General features: G+C 48.3%; 1 protein-coding gene across 2 annotated transcripts in view; it reads right to left on the reverse strand.

Annotated features, from left to right (window-relative positions):
• Positions 1 to 1,613: 1,613 nt before the first annotated feature.
• The window catches only part of MAP1S (microtubule associated protein 1S), a 31,880-nt gene continuing 11,096 nt past the window's right edge, over positions 1,614 to 22,397 (reverse strand). The window contains exons 6-7 of one of the 2 annotated variants that reach the window (XM_086408476.1): positions 2,763 to 2,998; positions 1,614 to 1,847 (exon numbers count right to left, since the gene is read on the reverse strand). In XM_086408476.1, coding sequence (XP_086264602.1) covers positions 1,692 to 1,847; positions 2,763 to 2,998 — 392 coding nt within the window. In that variant the 3' untranslated portion in view covers positions 1,614 to 1,691. Of the gene's footprint in view, positions 1,848 to 2,762; positions 2,999 to 14,235; positions 14,381 to 22,397 lie in introns of those variants that run through there. The other variant, XM_086408477.1, reaches the window with a different exon arrangement.

Raw genomic sequence — 22,397 nt, forward strand, 5'->3', positions numbered from 1 at the left:
AGAACTGAGGTTTGAAAATCAAAAATAAAATGTTTACAGCAAAACTGCTCCTCAATAAAACTGAAAGGCAAATTTGGGGAAAAAAATTTTACAACGCAAGAGTTTATTAGTGGTTAAAATGGCAAATTTTATGTTATGTATTTTTTACAATTAAAAACCTTTAACAAGTTTATTGTCCCTATTTAGAAAAAAAAAAGAATTATGATATCTGAATGAGAAAAAGACAAACGTCTAAATAAAAAAATTGAATTAAAAATAAATATAAGAAAATGTTCCTGGAAAGAAATGAAATGAGAACAGGAGGCTGCACCTGGACTCAACAAGATGAAAAATCAGGGCGACACGGCATAAACAGTAAGCCTTCTTCAGATCCCAGACTAAGAGGCCTCTCCTTGCAGGAAAATGAGGGTAGGTATTGAGGGGTTAGCACTTGTCACATTTTTCTTAGGTCGCCATCCAATCCAGTGAGATGGCATCTTACTGAAAATTAAATCTAGGTGTTCCTATACATGCAGAACAGGGAGATTAGGGAGGGGGGTTCATCGGGAGATTGGTGTTTTGTAGCTTTTAGGTTTCAGACTGCGTTTTAAACACATTGCTGACTGAAGACATATTAATACATCTTTTGTTACCTGAACATTATTGACCAAAGACGTATCAATATTTAGACAGTAATACAATTAACAACACCAGGCAAAGTTGTCAGAGCTTAAAACTGGTCAAGGGTTCATTATACAATGTACGATTGTCGTTACCATTCACGTTTTCCTCCATTAGTTCCAACCTTGTGTATTTTATAAACATAAGTTTGTTACCATAAATTTTTCAAAAATGATGTACTGCTACATTCTGAGGAGACCTTGTCCGCGGGTTTTACGAGATGCCGGCTCTGACTGTCCGAGTGAGATACGCAGTCGTGTCTCCAAAGGCGGCAGCTCTTCAGACGACAGCTCCGATTCAGACGGCGCGAGTGTCAGACCGACGCAAGACGAGAAACCCCAGTGACTGACTTGGACACAGAAGCGAAAATGAAACGCACGGCGCTGGAGAAGACCTCACAGGTGTGTCAGGAGTAACTACTGAACGTAATAACCCACACAGTGTTAGTGAAACAACAGAAGAAAATTTTGGCCGGCCAAAATAAAAATGCTGGCCACGAGCATTAGTGTCTGCAAAAACCTCCCGGTCGATAATGAGTTGAGAGCTTGCTGTAGAGTATAAGACTGTCCTGCCATGAGTGTCAATCATCTCTAGGAACAGAGGGTGATTTCTATTGTAATGGATCGGGAGCAGAGTCAGGGCTCGGATCTCACCTTGGTTTGTGCAGCTGGGGTTTGGCAGCTGCCTTCCTGTCTATAAACCGGGGGACCCACAGGCACAGTTGCTGGGCTGGAGGGCTGATGTCGGCAGCCAGCTCTGCTGGCCTGGGAGGCACTGCCTCCCTGGGCCTGGGTTTTCCATCTGTGACATGGGGGCCAGGGCACATGTGACCTGGAGGCTTCTGGGGATTCCGCAGAAGCTGTCCCTCCCCACACTGGGGACCACCCCTTGGCAGCAGTGGCGTCTGGAGTGCGGCCGAGTCTCCTGCCGGCAGAAGGAACTGAGGCCACGGCTGAGTCGCACCCTGTTTATTTCTGATGCAGGCGCGTCCCAGGACAGTGGCGGGTGCTGGGGGTGCTGTTGGGGGGTGCCTAGAACTCCACCTTGCAGGCGGGGAAGGCCTCGTCCTGCATAGACACGGTGCTGTTGCTGCCCAGCACCGTGATGCCCAGCGCCTGGTGCCGCGTGTGTGTCTCCTCATACCACTCATGCATCGCCACCGAATCGAAGGTGGGGATCAGGGTCACCTGCGGGTGGGACAGATAGACCGACAGTGAGGGGCGCACCCTCTGCCCTCCCGGCCCAGCCCCAAGGCATCGGAGGCCCCTCTTCTCTGACCACGTTTGCGCTGCCTCCGTTCTCCCGCCGAGGTGTCTGCAGCTGGCAGTCGGCCTGTCCCTGAAGTGCCTTTTCTCTCCCATGGCACCCCGAGCGCCCTTTCACAGCCGGGAGACCAGACCACTCCTCTGCCAATTCCTCTCCATGCTTCCCAGCTCCCCCACTCCCCTGCTGTGTCCCCTGCTGTGTCGCCCACACCGCCCGCCAGCTCCCTGCATATAGCGTGCTCCAGCCTCTGCTCGCAAGACGCCCTCCCAGCCGCTCTGTAACCTGGGTGCCTGACCGGGTGTCAGCACACTCGCACTGTGTGGGCGGCCAGGCACTGGAGGCTCCTTCCACCCAAATTTACTTTGTGCTTCAAGGCTGTATTTCAAGGATTCTCATGGGGACAACCCCAGCCGTCAAGGGTCAATTGTCAACACACATAGACACCATACAACCCGTCCCTTCCTCCTGGATGATCCTCATAATATCAGGGAGACTCAATGCTAGGGCTCAGGTGAGGTGATCAAACCAGCCCTGCCCTGCAACCTCACCCAGGGGTGCTGCAGACCAGGAAGTGGCGGTAACAGGAACAGAGCCCTGCGAGCTGGGCGGGTCCTGCATTTGCCCTCATAGCTGCATGGCCTTGGGGACAGGGATTAGTTTCTCTGAGCCCCACTCCCTCTTTGGATGTGGGTGAAGGTCACACCAACCTCACAGGACTGTGTGGGTTCGGCAGGAAGACCCCAGGAAGTGCTGCCCTGCCCAGTGCCAGGAGCTTGAAAATGCCCCAGGGACCTGTGCTGTCATCGGGACCGTCCGACGCCCCGGTCATCACACACCTGGAGCTGCCGATCCCACTGCTGCTTGCCAGCCAGGAGCGCGTCCAGGACAGCCCGCATGCCCTCTTCCTTGTGCTGGTCCTGGCCGCTGATGACGTAGCAGAGCGCACGCACCCGCCGGAAGAACTCCTCATCCACCAGGCGGGCACTGCCCCCGCTGGGCAGGTAGGCCAGGTCAAGGTAGACAGGGGAGCCCGGTGGGGCCGCTGACCCTCCTGACCGATTGCCAGCTGACCCTGTGGGTAAGAGGGATGGGATCAGTTGTGAGCTCTGGGGAACAAGGAAGGGCTGGCTGGAGACCCAGGGCCCAGGACGAGGCTCCCAGCTCTATCTGCACCTCTCAGAGTGGCTCCCTCCCTGGCAGGAGGCCTGATCTCACCATTTCCTGGCAGACAAGTCCTCCCTGGCAGGTGCGGTAACTGGATGAATCCTGCATACACCACAGTCAACCCCTCAAGGACACACCCTGGCCACTCCCTGGACATAGACATCCCCAGCACCTAAGGGGAGGGGTATTCAGGGAGGGCTTCCTCAAAGAGGGGGTTTTGGAGCTTGAGCCCCTGAAGCAGCAGTATCTGGAACGCTCTGCAGCAGCATCCATCTGTTTAATTACTCATGGGGAGTTTATCTGTGGTTTTTCAATTACTCCTGGGCACCACAGCCATCCTAGGGACACAGCAGTGACCACAACAAATAACAATCCCTGCCTTCAGGGTTGATGGGGAGCCAGAGTGGGTGTGGGAAGGAGAGAGTCGAGAAAGGGAGATGCAGGCTGGGGCAGCTGCAGCAGGGCCTTGTCTGCACCCTGAACCCAGAGCCTGGTGTGAGGGGGACAGGGCCATCACTCCCGGGCCAGTGAACCCATCAACTCTTGAGGATGTAGCCGGCTCCTGGGCACAGGAAGTCTGTCAGATGTCTGATCATCTTAAAATCCTAAACACTGCCCAGACCAGGGCGAGGGACCAGAGGGCTGCTGCACGGTGCGGGGTGAGGAGGGGGAGCATTTGCAGGACGAATGAAACCCCCCAGCTTTCAGCAAGTGGCATCCCTCACTTATGACTGGGTACAGTGGTGCAGCAGGAAGGGAAAGCCACCAGAGCTGAGGAAGGCGAGAGGCAGACGGGAACAGGAGAGGCAGAATGGCAAGGAGAAGACAAGGGGAATGAGGACAGAAGCCAGGGGGCAGGAGGCCGAGGGTAGAGCAGAGGCCAGCAAGCTATGGCCTGGGGGCCAAATACAGCACCTGCCTGCTTTGGCCAACAGTTAGAACACCCATCTGGGTACTCACTGAGCTGCTTCTGTGCTAGTTGAGCTGCTGGGACAGAGACCCTCTGGCCTGCAAAGGTGAGAGCCCTCTGGCCCTTTAAGACAGGCTTGGCTGGCGCTGGCGTGGGCCACTGGTTTGTTAGAGGCAGTGGGAGCAGGAGACCCCAAGTGGCCGAGACGTGTGGTCTCTGAAAGAGGCCAAACACCCCAGCAGAGAGGACCTCAGATGACCCCCCAGTCTCTGGGTGCCAGCCTTGTTCATCGCCCTGAGGGCCACCCTCTCTCCCCTTGTACTGGGAACCCTTGACTTGCCAAAGGTCACAGGAGCCCACCAGGTGCCTCTCTTGTAATCTACCCATGAAAGACAAGAGGTGGTGGCTCAGGGAGGCGCTGAGGCTAGAGGCCCCAGAGACCAAGAGACCAAGGTGGCTAGGAACCCAGGACAGGCCATATGGGGAGAGAAGCTGGAGATGTTTCTCAGCTCCTGGAGGGCAGGGCCACCCCAAGCAACTAGCACACTGCCTAGCCCACAGCAAGCTGGATTCAGAAAAGTCAGAGGAACCAGAGATCAAACTGCCAATAGATCACAGAGAGGGCAAGGGAATTCCAGAAAACAATGATTTTTGCTTCACAGACTACACTAAAGCCACTGTGTAGATCACAACAAATTGTGGAAAATACTTAAAAGAGACGGGAATACCAGACAACCTTACCTGCTTCCTGAGAAATCTGTATTCAGGTCAAGAAGCAACAGTTAAAACTGGACACGGAACAACAGACTGGTTTAAAACTGGGAGAGAAGTACTGTTTCAAGGCTGTATACTGTCACCCTGCTTATTTAATTTGTATGCAGAATATATCATGTGAAACGCCAGGCTGGATGAAGCACAAGCAGGAATCAAGACTGCCAGGAGAAATATCAATAACTTCCGATATGCGGATGGTACCACTCTCATGGCAGAAAGCGAAATAAAAAGCTTCTTGATGAGGATAAAAGAGGAGAGTGAAAAAGCTGGCTTGCAACTCAACATCCAAAAAGTTAAGATCATGGCATCTTGTCCCATCACTTCACAGCAAGTAGAAGTGAAAAAGTGGAAACAGTGACAGACTGTTTTCTCGGGCTCCAAAATCACTGTGGACGAGGACTGCAGCCATGAAATTAAAAGACGCCTGCTCCTTGGAAGGAAAGCTATGACAAACCTAGGCAGTGTATTAAAAAGCAGAGACATCACTTTGCTGACAAAGGTCCGTATAGTCAAAGCTATGGTTTTTCCAGTGGTCATACATGGATGTGACAGCTGGACCATAAGGAAACACCGAGAAAGTAATGCTTTCAAATTATGGTGCTGGAGAAGACTCTTGAGAGTCCCTTGGACATCAAGGAGGTCAAACAAGTCAATCTTAAGGGAAATCAACCCTGAATATTTGTTGGAAGGACTGATGCTAAAGCTGACACTCCGATACTTTAGACCCTGACGCTGGGAAAGATTAAGGGCAGGAGGAGAGGTGGGGAACAGAGGATGAGATGGTTGGATGGCATCACTGACTCAAGGAACTTGAGTTTGGGCTAACTCTGGGAGACAGTAAAGGACAGGGAGGCCTGGTGTGCTGTAGTCCATGGTGTCGCAGAGAGCTGGACATGACTTAGGGACTAAATAACAGCAACAGAGAAAGCACTCAGTGAGATGAGCTGGAGCTACTATTGCTGCCATTGCTGTGGCTGCTTTCTCGCCAGCCTTCCAGGTAGTTGTCGGCCTGCTCTAACTGACGCGTCGGCCACTGAGCACTGGAGCATGGTGCGAGCCAAGCTATGCTGAGGGTGCAAAGCGCGCACTGGGCGCCCAAGATGCAGTATGGAAAAGGGAAAAGGGGACTGCCTAGTGGTGTTCAATGCTGGTTATATGCTGCACTATCATTGTGATACAGTAGCGTGCAGGCAAGAATGGACATAGCAGGATTCTGGGACGATGGCAGAGCAGGAAGCTCCAGGAATCTGTCTCCCCTTCTAGGCAGCTGTGCTGGCAGCCCCGCCCTGTAGGTGTGGAGCTACTTGAAGAAGATGATAAGAAGTCGCTCAGTTGTGTCCGACTCTTTGCACCCCCATGGACTGTAGCCCACTGGGCTTCTTGGTCCGTGGGATTTTCCAGGCATGAATACTGGAGTGGTTGCCATTTCCTGCTCCAGGGGATCTTCCCGACCCAGGGATCAAAGCCAGGTTTCCCGCACTGCAGGCAGAAGCTTTACTGCCCAAGCTACCAGGGAAGCCCCAGGGGCTTACTTCCTACTTACATAGGATTTAAGAACTGCAAATTTTTAATTCTTCTTTTCTTCCCCCTTCATTTTTTTTTTCTTTTTCCCCTTTTGGGAGCCAGACAGTCAAGGACTAGGACACTCAAAAGCAGATACAGGGGAATTCAGAAAGGAACCACAGATGCCCAGGGAAAGGTACAGGATCAGAAAAGGCAGACTGCTGCTGCTGCTGCTAAGTCACTTTAGTTGTGTCCGACTCTGTGTGACCCCATAGATGGCAGCCCACCAGGCTCCCCTGTCCCTGGGGTTCTCCAGGCAAGAACACTGAAGCGGGTTGCCATTTCCTTCTCCAATGTATGCATGCATGCTAAGTCACTTCAGTCACGTCCGACTCTGTGCAACCCTACGGATAGCAGCCCACCAGGCTCCGCCGTCCCTGGGATTCTCCAGGCAAGAACACTGGAGTGGCCTGCCATTTCTTTCTCCAAGAAAAGGCATAAGAACACCTTAAGTTTATACCTCAGACTGATCTCCAGCACAGAGACAGCCCACAATAATCAAACCAAAGAGCCACAGCAAACCCTGGGGAAGAGGAAATTTTGGCTCTCTAGAGTCATCACATTTGTTAGATTCAAGTGTAAAGTTTTCAATTATAAAAAATCACAAGCCACACAAAGAAACAGGAAAGTATGGCCCAGTCAAAGGGAGAAAAAATTAACAGAAACCATCCTTAAGGAAGACGAAAGGCAAGATCACCAGACAAGACTTTAAAAAACTGTCCAAAAAATACTCAAAGAACTAAAGGAAGATGTGGAAAAAAATCAAGAAAAACAATGTATGGACAAAGCACAAATATCAGTAAGGAGACAGAAAACATAAAAGTAAACGAGCTGGGAAGTATAATAACTGAAATGGAAAATTCACCAGGAAGATTCAACTCAAGGTTTAAACAAGCAGAAGATCAGTGGTCTTGATAACAGAACAATGGAAATGATCGAGTCCAAGGAACAGAAAGAAAAATAACTGAAGTTAGTGAACAGAGTCTAAGGGACCTATCAGATACTATCAAGACGATCAACATACACATTATGGAAATCTCAGAAGAAAAAGAAAGAGAAAGGGGCAGAGAGATTATTTCAAGAAATAATGGCCAACATCTTCCCATTTTTAATGAAAGACATGAATAGAAACATCTGAGAAACTCGATGAACTCCAAATAGGATAAACTCAAAGAGAACCACACTGAAACACAATATAATCAAACTGCCCAACAATAAAGATACAGTGATACAGAGATTAAGGGATGTTTAATGGTATAAATGCTGTTATTAATATCTCAGATCAACAACCTAACTTTACAACTGAACCCAAAGGCAGCAAAGGAAGGAAACAGTAAAGATTAGAGCAGAGATTTTAAGAATAGGGAATAGAAAAACATCACAGAAGAAAAAAAGCAAAACCAAAAGTTGGTTCTTTGAAAAGATCAACAAATCTTCAGCTACACTGACTAAGAAAGAAAAAGAAGACTCAAATTAGTAACATCAGATATGAAAGGGGATGTTACTGCCAATCCCATAGAAATAAAAAGTAAAAAAAAAAGTAAAGAAATAAAAAGCATTGTGAGAAAACTATGAACAATTATATACCAAGAAACTGCATAACTTAGAAGAGATGTATAAATTCCTAGAAACACAAAACCTGCCTAGACTGACTCACAAAGCGTGAACAGAATTAAAACTAGCAAAGAAACTGGATCAGTAGTCAAAAACCTCCTGGGCTTCACTGAGTTTCTACCAAACATTTAAAGAAGAACCAATCCTCAAACTTTCCCAAAAAACTGAAGAGCAGGAAATACTTTCCAATTCATTCTGACAACATTCGGAGGCCAACACTGCCCTGATGCTAAGGTCACACAAAGATATGAGAAAAGAAAACTACTGACCAATACCTCTCATAAACACTGATGCAAAACCCCTCAAGAAGACACTCGCAAGTTGAATTCAGCAGCATATTAAAAGGATTATACACCATGACCAAGGGGGAGCTATTCCTGGGATGCAGGAATAACTAGCCTGACACATAAAAATCAGTGTAACACATTAACAGAAAAGGTATTTGACAAAATCCAACACTTTCATGATAAACATACTCAACAAACTAGGATTAAAAGGAAACCATCTTAACATAATAAAACCATATAATGAAAAACCCACAGTTCACAGATACTCAGTGGAGAAAGACTGAAAGGTTTTCCTTTAAGATCAGGAACAAGACCAGAATGTCTGCTTTAGCCACTTCTGCTTCATACAGCCAGTGAAAACAAGACCAAGAGCTGACAATGGCTCAGACATGAACTCCTTATTGCCAAATTGAGATTTAAATTGAAGAAAAGTACAGAAAACCACCAGGCCATTCAAGTATGACCTAAATCAAATCCGTTATGATTATACAGTGGAAGTGACAAATAGATTCAAGGGATTAGGTCTGATAGAGTGCCTGAAAAACTATGGACAGAGGTTCCTAATATTGTACAGAGGCGGTGATCAAAACCATCCCCAAGAAAAAGAAATGCAAAAAGGCAAAGTGGTCGTCTGAGGGGGCCTTATAAATAGTTGAGAAAAGAAGTGAAAGGCAAAGGAGAAAAGGAAAGATATACCCATTTGAATGCAGAGTTCCAAAGAATGGCAAGGAGAGATAAGAAAGCCTTCCTACGTGAACAATGCAAAGAAACAGAGGAAAACAATAGAATGGGAGAGACTAGCGATCTCTTCAAGAAAATCAGAGATTCCAAGGGAATATTTCATGCAAAGATGGGCTCAATAAAGGACAGAAATGGTATGGACCTAACAGAAGCAAAAGATATTAAGAAGAGGTGACAATAATACACAGAAGAACTGTACAAAAAAGATCTTCACGACCCAGATAATCACAGTGGTGTGCTCACTCACCTAGAGCCAGACATCCTGGAGCGTGAAGTCAAGTGGGCCTTAAGAAGCATCACTACAAAGCTAGTGGAGGTGATGGCATTCCAGCTGAGCTATTCCAAATCCTAAAAGATGATGCTGTGAAAGTGCTGCACTCAATATGCCAGCAAATATGGAAAACTCAGCAGTGGCCGCAGGACTGGAAAAGGTCAGTTTTCATTCCAATCCCAAAGAAGGGCAATGCCAAAGAATGTTCAAACTACTGCACAATTGTACTCATTTCACATGCTAGCAAAGTAATGCTCAAAATCCTCCAAACCAGGCTTGGAGAATAGTATGTGAACCAAGAACTTCCAGATGTTCAAGCTGGATTTAGAAAAAGGCAGAGGAACCAGAGATAAAATTGCCAGCATCCGCTGGATCATAGAAAAAGCAAGAGAGTTCCAGAAAAACATCTACTTCTGCTTCATTGACTATACTAAGCCTTTGATTGTGTGGATCAAAACAAACTGTGGAAATTTTTTAGAGATGGGAATACCAGACCATCTTATCTGCCTCCTGAGAAATCTCTGTGCAGGTCAAGAAGCAAGAGTTAGAACCAAACTTGGAACAACAGACTGGTTCCAAATTGGGAGAGGAGTACATCAAGGCTGTATATAGTCACCCTTCTTATTTAAACTTAGATGAAGAGTATATCATGTGAAATGCTGGGCTGGATGAAACACAACTGGAATCAAGATTGCTGGGAGAAATATCAATAACCTCAGATATGCAGATGACACCACCCTTATGGCAGAAAGTGAAGAGGAACTAAACAGCCTCTTGATGAAGGTGAAAGAGGAGAGTGAAAAAGCTGGCTTATAGCTCAACATTCAGAAAACGAAGATCATGGCATCTGGTCCCATCACTTCATGGCAAATAGGTGGAGAAACAATGAAAACAGTGACAGACTTTATTTTCTTGGGCTCCAAAATCATTGCAGATGGTGACTGCAGCCATGAAATTAAAAGACATTTGCTCCTTGACCAACCTAGGCAGCATATTAAAAAGCAATGACATTACTTTGCCAACAAAGGTCAGTATAGTCAAAGCTATGGTTTTTCCAGTAGTCGTGTATGGATGTGAGAGCTGGACCATAAAGTAGGCTGAACTGATGCTCTTGAGCTGTGGTGTTGATGAAGACTCTTGAGAGTCCCTTGGACTGCAAGGAGATCAAACCAGTCCATCCTAAAGGAAATCAATCCTGAATATTCATCAGAAGGATGGATGCTGAAGCTGAAACTCCAATACTTTGGCCACCTGAAGAGCTGACTCATTAGAAGAGACCCTGATGCTGGGAAAGATTGAGGGCAGGAGGAGAAGGGGATGACAGAGGACGAGATAGTTGGATGGCATCACCAACTCTACGGGCATGTGTTTGAGCAACGTCCAGAAGTTTGTTGCAGTCCATGAGGTCGCCAGGAGTCAGACACGACTGAGCGACTGAACAACAAGCCACTCCGGGTCAACACAGTGCTAGGAATTCTAGCCAGAACAATTAGGCAAGAAAAAGAATTAAAAGGTAACCACATTAGAATGGAAAAAATAAAGTTCTCTGTTCACATGTGATATAATGTTATGGGTAGAAAATCTGAAAGATTTCACACACAAAAAAGAAACCTGTTAGCGTGCCAATGCAGGAGACACGAATTCAATCCCTGATCCGGGAAGATCCCACATGCCTTGGAGCAACTAAGCCCACGCGCCACAACTATTGATCCTGTGCTCTAGATCCCAGAAATGCAAGTGCGGAGCCCACACGCCACAACTACTGATCCTGTGCTCTAGATCCCAGAAATTCAAGTGTGGAGCCCACGCGCCACAACTACTGATCCTGTGCTCTAGGTCCCAGAAATGCAAGTGTGGAGCCCACGCACCACAGCTACTGAAGTCTGGGCGTCCTAGCGCCTGCGCTCTGCAACAAGAGAAGCCGCTGCAGTGAGAAGCCCGCACCACAAAGGGAGGCAGCCCCTGCTTGCCACAGCGCAACCAGAGAAAAGCCCGCGCAGCCACGATTACCCAGCACAGCCAAAAATAAATAGTTTTAAGAAAAAAGACTCCTGTTAGATGAATTTAGAAAATAGCTGGATATAAAATTAACACACAAAAAGCAATTGCATTTCCATACACTAACAATGAACAATTCAAAAAGAACATTAAGAAAACAATAACCTTTATGATAGATAGCATAAAAAGAATGAAATAACTGGAAATTAACTTAAAAAGAAGGTAAAATATTTGTACACGAAAACTACAAAACAGTACCAAAAGAAACTAAAAAGAACATGAATTAACGGAAAGCCGCCCCCTGTTCATGATTGGAAGATAATACTGTTAGGATGCCAACACTACAGGATTTTTTTTTTTTTTGGTAGACATAAAAATTTACACTCTAAAATTCAGATGGAATCTCATGGGATCCCAAATAGCCAAGATAACCTTGAAAAGGAAGAACAAAATTGGAGGACTCACATTTCATGATTTCTAAAATTACTATGAAGCTATAGTAATCAAGGCAATATGGTAAGACTATTAAGACAGACCTACAGATCAATGGAACAGAACAGATAATAAACTGTCACATACATGCTCAGATGATTTGTGACAGGGGTGCCAAGAATGTTCAGTGGGGGAAAGGACAGTCTTTTCAGCAAATGGTCCTGGGAAACTGGATATCAACATGCAAAAGAATGAAGTTCAATGTTTATAATAAGCACTATATCTAAAAACTGGGACTTTCCTGTAGCTCAAACGGTAAAAAACCTGCCTGCCGTGCAGGGGGCCCGCGTTCAATCTCTGAGTGAGGAATAGCCTCTGGAGAAGGGAATGGCAATCCATTCCAGTACTCTTGCCTGGAGAATCCCATGGACAGAGAAGCCTAGCAGGCCACAGTCTGTGGGGTTGCAGCATTGGACACAACTGAGCGACTAACACACACACACATATCCAAAAATTAACTCAAAACCGATCAAACAGCAAAATGTAAGAGTTAAAACTATAAAATTCTTAGAAGAAAACATAAGGCAAAAGCTTTATGACACTGGGCTTGGCAATGACACCTACAGCACAGATAACAAAAGAGAAAACAGAAAAACTTGGCTTTATGAAAATTAAAAATTTTTGTGCATCAAAGGATACTAGCAACAGAGTAAAAAGGCAACCCACAGAATGGAAGAAAATATTCATAAATCATGTATCTGATAAGGGATGAATATCAGAATATACAGAGAACTCACAACCTAACCACAGAAAGACAACCTGATTCAAAAATGGGCAAAGGATGTTTTCACAAAGATATACAAATGTCCCACAGGCACATAAAATGGTGCTCAACATCACTAATCATTAGTGAAATGCAAATCAAAACTACCACCAGATACCACCTCACACCCATTAGGAGGGCTACTGTCAAGAAGCTATAAAGCGAGTGGCAGCAAGGATGCGGAGAGACGGAACCCCTGTGCATTGTTGGTGGACTCTAAGACGGTGCAGCCGCTGTGGAAAACCAGGATGACAGTTCCTCAAGAAAATAAAAATCGACTCACCATAAGATCCAGCAGCCCCACTTCCGAGTATGTACCCCAAAGAATCGAAACCAGGGGTCCCAGAGAGGCATCCAGGTTCACAGCAGCCAAAGCCGGAAGCAACTCAAGGGTCCATCCATGGATGAACGGATATGTGGCCCATCCACATGATGGAACATTTTTCACTCTTAAAAAGGAAGTTCTGACATATGCTACAGCATGGATAAAGCATGAGGACAATATGCCAAGCGGAAGAAACCAGTTACCAAAAAACCCCAAGACTCTATGATTCCCCTTACATGAGGTCCCCTGAGGTGCAAAGTAGAACGGTGGGCTAGGGGCAGGGAGGAGTGGGGAGTTCGTATCTCATGGGGACAGAGCTTCCGGTTTCACAAGATGCAAGGAGCTCTGGAGACGGATGGTGGTGATGGTCATACAACGAGTCCAGTATACTTCATGCTACTCAACTGTGCACTGAAAAATGGCTTAAGGTGGTTACTTTTATGTTAATTTTATCACAATTTTCAAAAATTGAAAAGAAAAAGTTAGTACATGAAGCCTGAGACTGCTATCCTTAGAAAGCTGACAAGATGGCCCTTGGCTGCCTTCTGGGAACTTGAATTTCAGAAGGGTTCCCAGCGTTTCCCAAATGGTAAAAGTGGCTCACTGCGCCCACACTGCCTGTACAGCAAGGCAGTTTATGCTGTGCATCTGCTCATTCCTTTCTGGTGGTGGTGGGGGGATGTCTGAAACTTTGGTGTATACAATTTTGTGATTTATTATATATATACAATTTGATCATTTGCAGATGTATCTGGTCTTTATCCACAGTTCTGCCTCTTCGAGCCCTTGAAATTTTCTGATCTGTAAGAGCAATGTCAGTTATCTGTCACAATAGTTGGTTTCTTGTCTTCACTTCCTGAAACCACTTCAGGGTCATAACAGTGAAGTGAGTGTCTTGTTATTCAAAACAAACCCTTTCCATCACAACTGGGTTTCTGCTAATAAAGGTGACTTTGGCCCCTCTCTGCCCCCACCCCCTGCCAGGATAGGGGCTGGCTCCCAGGAGAGCCAAGCCTGTGATTAAAAAGTTGAAACTTTCAGTCTTGCCCCTTGATTTCGATGGAAGGGAGAGGGACTTGAGGTTGAATCAATGCCCTTGGCCAATGATTTAGTCACTCACAACTGTGTAATGAAGCTTCCATAAAAGCTCCAAAGGACAGCTTTCTGGCCCTTTCCCACATCAGGGAACCCGGAGGCTTCTGCATGCTGCTGTGTGAGCCCCAAGCTCCACAAGGACATCAGATCCCTTGTTGGGGACCTCGTTCTACGTATCTCTTCATCTGGTTGTTGATTTGTATCCTTTAATAGCCTCATATATATAATAAACTGGTAATCTAGTGAGTAAACCTGTCTTTCCCTGTGTTCTGTGAGCTGTGCTACCGAATTAACCAAACCCAAGGAGGGGCCAGGGGAACCACTTATCGCTAGTCAGTCAGAAGCACAGGTAACAAACCAGACTTGCAACTGGCATCCTGAGTTGCACAAGGTCATCAGAACCTCCAGTCTGCAGCTGGTCGAAGCACACGTAGAAACCTGGGCTTGTGACTGGCATCTGAAATGGAGAGCGGCCTTGTGAGACTGAATGGAACACGATTCCATCTCTGGGTAGATGGTGGCGGGACTGAGTCAAATTCCTGGACAGCCTGCTGGCACCCAAGCTTGTTAGTGTGCTGAAACCTACACACTGGACCTGGGTACAGCAACCTTCTTTGGTTGGTGTCAGTAGTGGGATCCACTGGAACGGCCCTGGCTGACAGAAACGTGTTTTTTGAAGAGTAAGGATAAAAAGATGGGGAATGAAGAAACCCTGGTCCCTGGATGGCTACCTAGGCAACCACAATGAAACCGCAGCTGTGCTGCAATCAGTTACTAAAGGTAACTGTTACCAGTGGAACCCAGACACGACAGTAGAGCCAACTTCCAAGCAGTTGGCTCACAGGATATATAAAGAGATGCAAAATTACACGCAGCACACAAAATACACAGCTTCCCGATGACCGCTGCAGTGAAAAGGGAAAAAGAGGAATGCGTTTTTCTTTCTTGAGAACAAAGACGATAAAAAGACCAGGGACCAGGCTCGATCACTCCCAGTTTTCACTTCAACCATTCCTCGTCTGCGGTGTGTAAGTCTGCTTTTCTGCCCCCTAACTTGGTGTGAGCTACATTTTGCACCCATCACCCTTTGACTCTCTAATCACATCTTGCATCCAGTGCTCGCCTTGACAGCACTCTCTTCAGACTACCCCTTGTGGTTCTTCTCTTTTTGCGTTACAGAAACAAGGCCGCAGTACGACAGACAGAAGACAACGCACCCAGTTACCAGGTTACCTGATGCCAGCCTACGGCTGTTTCTGAAACAATGCAAGAGAAAGAAGACAAGATCCTTGCGCCTTTGTTCCTCATCACTCACCCGACTGCGTGCTCTCATCTTGTGTAATCCCCCAGATTCCTCACGGAAGGGGAGCTGCAGCTCGAGGCCCGAGCCTACTGCACTCTCCCACTCTGCAGGCCGAGGAGTAAAGCCACCTTTCTATTTCCTCCAAACTCTGCCTCTGAATTTTTTTAAATTTGGCTTCAGTAGGCAGAAAAAGCCAAGATTTTAACAGCAATGTTATCTGTAATAGCCTAAATGAAATTTTTAAAAAGTGCTCACTCAGGCCTTGATCCTGCACCAAGTTCAGATTTAGATAGATCCAAGCTTTGGCCATTAGCCTCAAAGCTGCCCCAAACTATGCAGGGACAACAGCAAGTACCTCTAAGGTCTGTCTCTGGTCACCAAGAAGGTGGTTCATGTCCGGGGAGGGCAAAACCAAGAAACAACTAAAACCAAGGGGTGGAGTGTGAAGAAGCTGACTCACTTTGCGGACTGGTATCGCCGGTTTCCCGGAGCAGCTGTGTCTTTGGTTTTGAAGGCTTCGGGTGGAAGAATACATTTGGGTGGATGCAGGACCCGTAGCTCACTACTGAACAGTCACAGACTGTCCCAGACACACAGGAGGTTATTCCCGAAGGAAGAGCCAGCCTGGTCAACTGGATAAAAGACACTGAAAAGGGTGCTTATCCTGAGAGCGGGGACTGCCCAGCTGGCCCTATAAACGCCGAGTGGGACACCCCAGATGAAGCAGCTGAGGTGCTTCCTGTGCAAGCTACATGGGACTGGCTTCACAGCGGGGACATTCACCACTGACGATGCCTGTTACCCAGGTTTTGGTCAATGCTGTGATTTAGGGACCCTTACTGCATGGGCACCCCATGGAACATTACTTTCCAGTTTACAAAACTGTTCTAGAAGCCTTATTAGATCTGCTATCTCAGCTTCCCCTATGGCACCAAGAATATTCAAGTAATTTAGAAAACAGGGAGAGACAAAGGAGAGTCAAGGGACTCAACCAAGCAGAGTGGGAGTCTTCAGATGGTTGTTGAAATGAAGAGAGAATGAAGCATGGATGGAGCTGAAACAGGGGTCGATGTGAAACCAAGCGGGACCCTGTGGGGCTCCTGGGTACAGAAGCCGCTCTGTGTCCCTCCTTATTTGTAGGGAAAAGACTCCATCCTCCAAGACAGACGTTCCCTGAGGTCCAAAGGGCAGATTCAAGCAGGTGCTAAATCAGGGATGGGAGGGGAAGCGCAGGAAAAGAGAAGCAGCCAAGAAACCAGGTTCTACCTCAAGGGCTACTCGGAGCTCTTTACAGAACTAAAATCAACAAACAGAAGACGTCAGCATTCTTGACTCCAGAGACCACCACCAGATTAAAGGAATTAAAGGATGCTCATCAGGAGAGTACCTGAAGGACTTCCCTGGTGGTCCAGTGGTTAAGAATCTGCCTGCCAATGCAGGGACACAGGATTGATCCCTGGTCTGGGAAGACTCCGCGTGCCCCAGAGCAACGAAGCCCCTGCGTCAGCACTCTGGAGCCTGCGCTCTAGAGCTCGCCAGCTGCAACTGTGTTCATGCACCGCAACCACTAAAGCCCACATGCCCTGGGGCCTGCAAGCCTCAACTACTGAGCCCGTGTGTGGCAACTACTGAAGCCCACAAGCCTAGAGTCCATGCTTCCCAACCAGAGAAGCCACCGCAATGAGAAGCCTGCGCGTTGCAACGAGAGAAAGCCTGTGCGCAGCAACCAAGACCTAGCACAACCAGAAACATAAATTTAAAAAAAAAAGAGAGAGAGAGAGACTACCCGACACCAGATTACAGGTGTGCAGGCCCGGCACACACCCTAACCTTATCAGCAACTGTGCCCTGGAACCTCGGCTATAAAACTCATCAAATCCCCCCGGGTTGGGGGACAGTTTTTCAGGGGCACAAACCCACACATCCCCTTTTGCCTGGCAAAGTAGTATAACAGTCCTCTTTCCTACTTCATCCAAAACTGTCTCCAAGATTTAATTTGGCACCGGAGCCCAGAGGCTGAGTTTTCAGCTGATGAAGTTGTCAACTGATGCAGCACTCCCAGATGGGAGTGGACCAGTGTGGACCCCAACATTAAAGGGCCCCAAAGAAGTCCATGATTTACTCTAGAAAATCCCATGGACGGAGGAGCCTGGTAGGCTGCAGACCATGGGGTCACGAAGAGTCGGACACGACTGAGTGACTTCCCTTTCACTTTTCCCTTTCATGCATTGGAGAAGGAAATGGCAACCCACTCCAGTGTTCTTGCCTGGAGAATCCCAGGGATGGGGGAGCCTGGTGGGCTGCTGTCTATGGGGTCGCACAGAGTCCGACACAACTGAAGCGACTTAGCAGCAGCAGCAGCAGGAAGAGTTTGAAAAGCTGGAAGCAAAAAATTAAATAAGAAACCTGACTAGGGATCCCTGGGTGTTCACTGATTAATCAAGATAAAGACTGGAGCCAGGGCCAGGGCCTTCTGGTCCCACGCCTGGGCAGGGACCCAAGGCCGTATGCAAACGAGTGTGTGCTGTGTCACTCAGTCGTGTCCAACTCCTGGAGACCCCACGGACTGTAGCCCGTCAAGCTCCTCTGTCCACAGGATTCTCCAGGAAGAGAATCCTGGAGTGGGTTGCCATTTCCTCCTCCAAGGGATCTTCCCAACCCAGGGGTTGAACCCAGGCGTCTCCTGTCTCCCGCACTGGCAGGCGGGCTCTTTACCACTGGTGCCACCTGGGAAGCCCACGTGCATATGCAGGTGTGGATAAAACGGCCAGGAGAGGAGAGAGGCCTTCCCCAGGACTCCTAGATACAGGAGCCCGACACACTGTGATTCCAACCCTTGCTGGTGAAGGCTTAGCGGGCAGCTTAGGTTAGACTGGGATAAATGGAGATGAAACGTTGATGGGATTAAGGTGAACATTTGAATGAAAACTGGGGTGTATGAACAGATTTTGTGTGAGGTGGTCACATCTCCTTTACATGAATATATAACTACGATGGAGGTTGTCTTCCCTACATAACACTGTACAGCAAAGACCTGTTAAGTCTGCCCTCTGGCCAGTTTTAATCAGAGACACTAGATGGGAACCTGAGTGCATATAGGTGGCTAATGCAGAATGACCTAGAGTGCCTGGGGAGCAAAAAGAGTTGGCTACTTTAATTTATTACAGACTATAAGCGGAGTGCCGGTGCCAATGAGTTCACTGTACCATACAGCCCTGTGTGGCCTGAAAAAGGCAGATGGTTCGTGGAAACTGCAGACTATTGAGGCTGAAACCAAGCTGTACTGCCCACTGGCTCAGCAGTTTGGACACGGTCTCAACCACACAGAAATTGCCAGGAGGCTGCTACTCAGCAACTCATGTCTCGGATGTTCTTCTCTGTCTTGATCTCAGAAGAGGGCCAGCAGCAACTGGCCTTCACGTGGGAAGGATCCCACCATCCTTTTTCTGCACTGCTAAGGGATCCCTGAACTCAGTCGTAATCTGCTCAGAAGTGACGTGGCCTCGAGGCAGATCCCCAGGTACTCATGCACGCTGCTGATGCCACTTGGTGGCAGTGGAAAGCAAAGAGCAGGCGAGGGCTGATCTGAATGCAATGGGACACACGTGACCAGCTTGTTCAGTCCCTCAGTCGTGTCTGACTCCTTGCGACCCCATGGACTGCAGCACACGAGGCTTCCCTGTCCTTCACCATCTCCTGGAGTTTGCTCAAACTCATGTCCACTGACCAACTAGGGTGCGTAAATAAGCCCAGCACCAGTCCCCAGGCCGGCCCAGTCAAATTTTCAGGGAGGACCTGGGCAGGAGCTGCCTGGAATAATCTCCCAAAGACTAAAAACAAACGGCTGTCACTACTGTCCCCAGGGCTGAACGGGAATCCCAGCATTTGGCTGGGTTTGGGTTTTCATTCGGGAACCGTGCTAGCTCTCATCTGTAAGACCACCCGAAAGACAGGTCTATCTGAACTGGGGACCCAAACGAGCAGGTTGCGTCTGAATTACAAGTGGTGGCAGCCCTCTCAACTTGGCCTTTGGGCCCTGTTGACCCCCCAACTCAGATATGATTTGGGGAGTCTCTGCCACCATACTCTGAAGACTGGAGCTTCTGGCAAAAGTCCACAAGTGCCTTCTAGCAACGACTGTTGGGATTTTGGACCACAAGATTCCAAGATGCTGCTGTCTGAACAAGGTACTTGAGAGACAGGTAGCAGCCTGTGACTGGGCATTCACTGAGCTGGCCCTGATGATTGACAGACATAAAGCAATCACGAGACCTGAGGCGCCCAGAATGTCCTGGGCGATGTCAGAGAAGCACTGATGAGGGGGACAGTGCCCAGGAGAGTTCCAGAATACTTTTTTTTTGGCTACACCGCACAGCCTGCAGGATGTTAGTTTCTTAACCAGAGAGCAAACCCGGGTCCCCTGCAGCAGAACTGCGAAGTCCTAACCACTGGACCACCAGGAAAGTCCTAAGAGCTCCATCATAAAATGCAATTGGTTCAGAGGGCTGCGGGCTGCCAGGGGGAAGCAGGGAGGCACCCACTGTATCCTGGGCACATATCCTCTTTTCCTCCAAGACCGACGTTGAAGCCAACTGAGGAGCTGCTGGAACCAACTGGCATGAGGACAAGCCCCGTGGACGGCTCTCAAACGAATCACAGTGAGCGCTTGCTTTATGGATGGCAGTTTTAAGATGAATGGATAATACCCTGTTTGGCAAGTGACTGCATTAAGACCAGGAGATGGCCAGACTGTGATTGAAGGCAGCAAGAACAAATCGGCTCAGTGGGCTGAAGTGCATGCTGTTTTCCTAGCGGCGGTGGAAGAATTGAGCAACGGTAAAAGCCCCTTCGTGTTTTTACTGACTCCTGGCGGTGTGGTCAGGTATGGGCAATGGAAAGCTGGGCTATAAAAGGGACGTCTGCAAGGGGCACAGCCCTATGGAAAGCACTCTGGGAATTTAAAGGACGTGGTCAAGTAGGACATGTCAACCTCCAACAGAAGAGCCCCTTCTAGATCTGGAAGGTCACTGAACCACAAAGGACATGTTCTGGGGGCCCAAGAATGAGTCAGCATGGGGAGGTGCGCTGCAGCAATTCAGTAGTCAAAGTGTTAGTTGTTCAACTGTGTCCGACTCTTTGCGACCCAAGGACTGCAGCCTGCTAGGCTCCTCTATCCATGGGATTCTCCAGGCAAGAATATTGGAGTGGGTAGCTGTTCCTTTCTCCAGGGGATCTTCCTGACCCAGGGATCAAACTCAGGTCCCCCTCATTGTAGGCAGATTCTCAGCAATGAGGAGGAGGGGGCCAAATCTAGACCTAGATCTAGTCCTCTGGCGCCCTGCGAGGCACAAAAATGCAGGTGAGGACACTGTCAACAAGAGAGAGAAACTGCAGGTGGCTCTGGGGGAAATGCCCCGGGAGATGGAGCTGGCAAGCGGGTCACAGTGGACGGAGGCCAGTAACCCTGGGGGCTATAAATGAGTCCCAACAGGAACAGACCCTCTAGGATTGCATACCTGAAGGTCCAACGCAAATGCTCAAAATACTATTAAGAGTTGGAACAGAAAATACTGTAAGTTTGAGCCACCGAGTTACATTCCTTCCGACAGACAAAGAGATGTACTTTTTCAGCCCATACTGTCCAACAGTGGGGCAAGAGATTTCACATCAGGGATGTTGCATATCATCCGCTGAGTGATGGTTTAGTAGAAAATTTGACTGACTGGCTGGAACATTTGCTGTCTAAAACCAGGGTAGATGATAAAGGCTTGAGAGGCTGGCTTACTCGCATTCCTGAGTGTGTGCTCACACTCAACACGAGGGCTAAGGGAGGGTCCCCACTGAACAGCTTCCTCCACTTTTCTGGAGGGTATGGGGAAGCAGGCGTGGATGCTGGTACATCTTCCCCACACCATGGCAACCCACCCCCGCCCCGCCCAGCTACCTGATGCAGTGGCCCCAGAACCAGGCATGCAGCTGCAGACGCCAGCAGCGTGGCCGAGGCCCAAACAGGAAACTAACTGCACCTTTAAATCTGTCAGAATTCCTAAGGGCCCACTGGGGTGGAAAGCGCCCTCATCCCCTCTGGCGACGTTGGGGCTGACAGTGAATGCTGCTGTGTTGTCTAGAGGTTGTGAAAGCCCACCGGTTCTGTACTTGTGCAACCCTGGGAGGGGAGGGGGCGGGGAGGAGGTTGGGGTTAGCTTCCTGGCAGCAAGATGGACCAGTGTAGTGGCCAAACTAATGTCCCTTCCAAGGGTGCAAAAGTGTGAGCAAAAGAGAAATGACAACTGGAAAGGAGAAAGGAAAAATTACCTCTGAGGGTAAAGGGATGAATAAGTGGGTTATGCAAGGAGGGAAACCCAACATTTTATTAATACCTGGAGAGAGGCTTAGAGCAGAATAATATGATCTCTTAGCAGAAGCATGCCAGATGCCTGGCAGGCTGAAGCTAGTTTGCTGAGACCAGCCCTGATCTGGGGACCTGACGAGATGGAGCAGCAGCCTGCAAACCCGAATGGTGTCACTCTGGGAGACATTCTGGTCCTAAAATATATTAATGAACAGGAAAACTGTTCATGACTAAATGGAATTTAAGCGATGTGCCTGTATCTCGGACTCCTATTTTTAGGCTACGTCTACTACACAAAGGACAACATTTGGGAACCCTTTCTGGGACTGCAAACCGCATGGTGCGTGGCTCCCAGCAGACTGGTCTACGTAATCACTGTGTAACCGCAAATCCTGATCATCAACTGCTTAGAAACGTCCCTGGCTATGATGTTCAAAATATAATGGCAGCATGCCCAACATGGGGCTTCCCCAGGTGACACTCGTGGTAAAGAACCTGCCTGCTGATGCGGCAGACTTAGGAGACATGGGTTAGATCCCTGGGTCGGGAAGATGCCCTGGAGGAGGGCATGGCAACCCACTCCAGCATTCTTGCCTGGAGCATCCTATGGACAGAGGAGTCTGGTGGGCTACACAATCCATTGGGTCACCGAGTTGGATACAACTGAAGCGACGTAGCACACACGCACACCTGAGGGTGTGCCGTGCCCAAGCACGTGGCATCCTGTTTTTGCAGACAGAAAACTATTCATCAAAAAGAGGGAAAAATAGTGGGTCCCTGATGGGATTAAAGCAGAGGGCATCACTTGGTGGCTCAAGT

This window comes from Bos grunniens, chromosome 7 (assembly GCF_055505025.1).
Source record: "Bos grunniens cultivar Pamir isolate PY7600 chromosome 7, Bosgru_T2T1.0, whole genome shotgun sequence".
Lineage (NCBI taxonomy): Eukaryota > Metazoa > Chordata > Mammalia > Artiodactyla > Bovidae > Bos > Bos grunniens.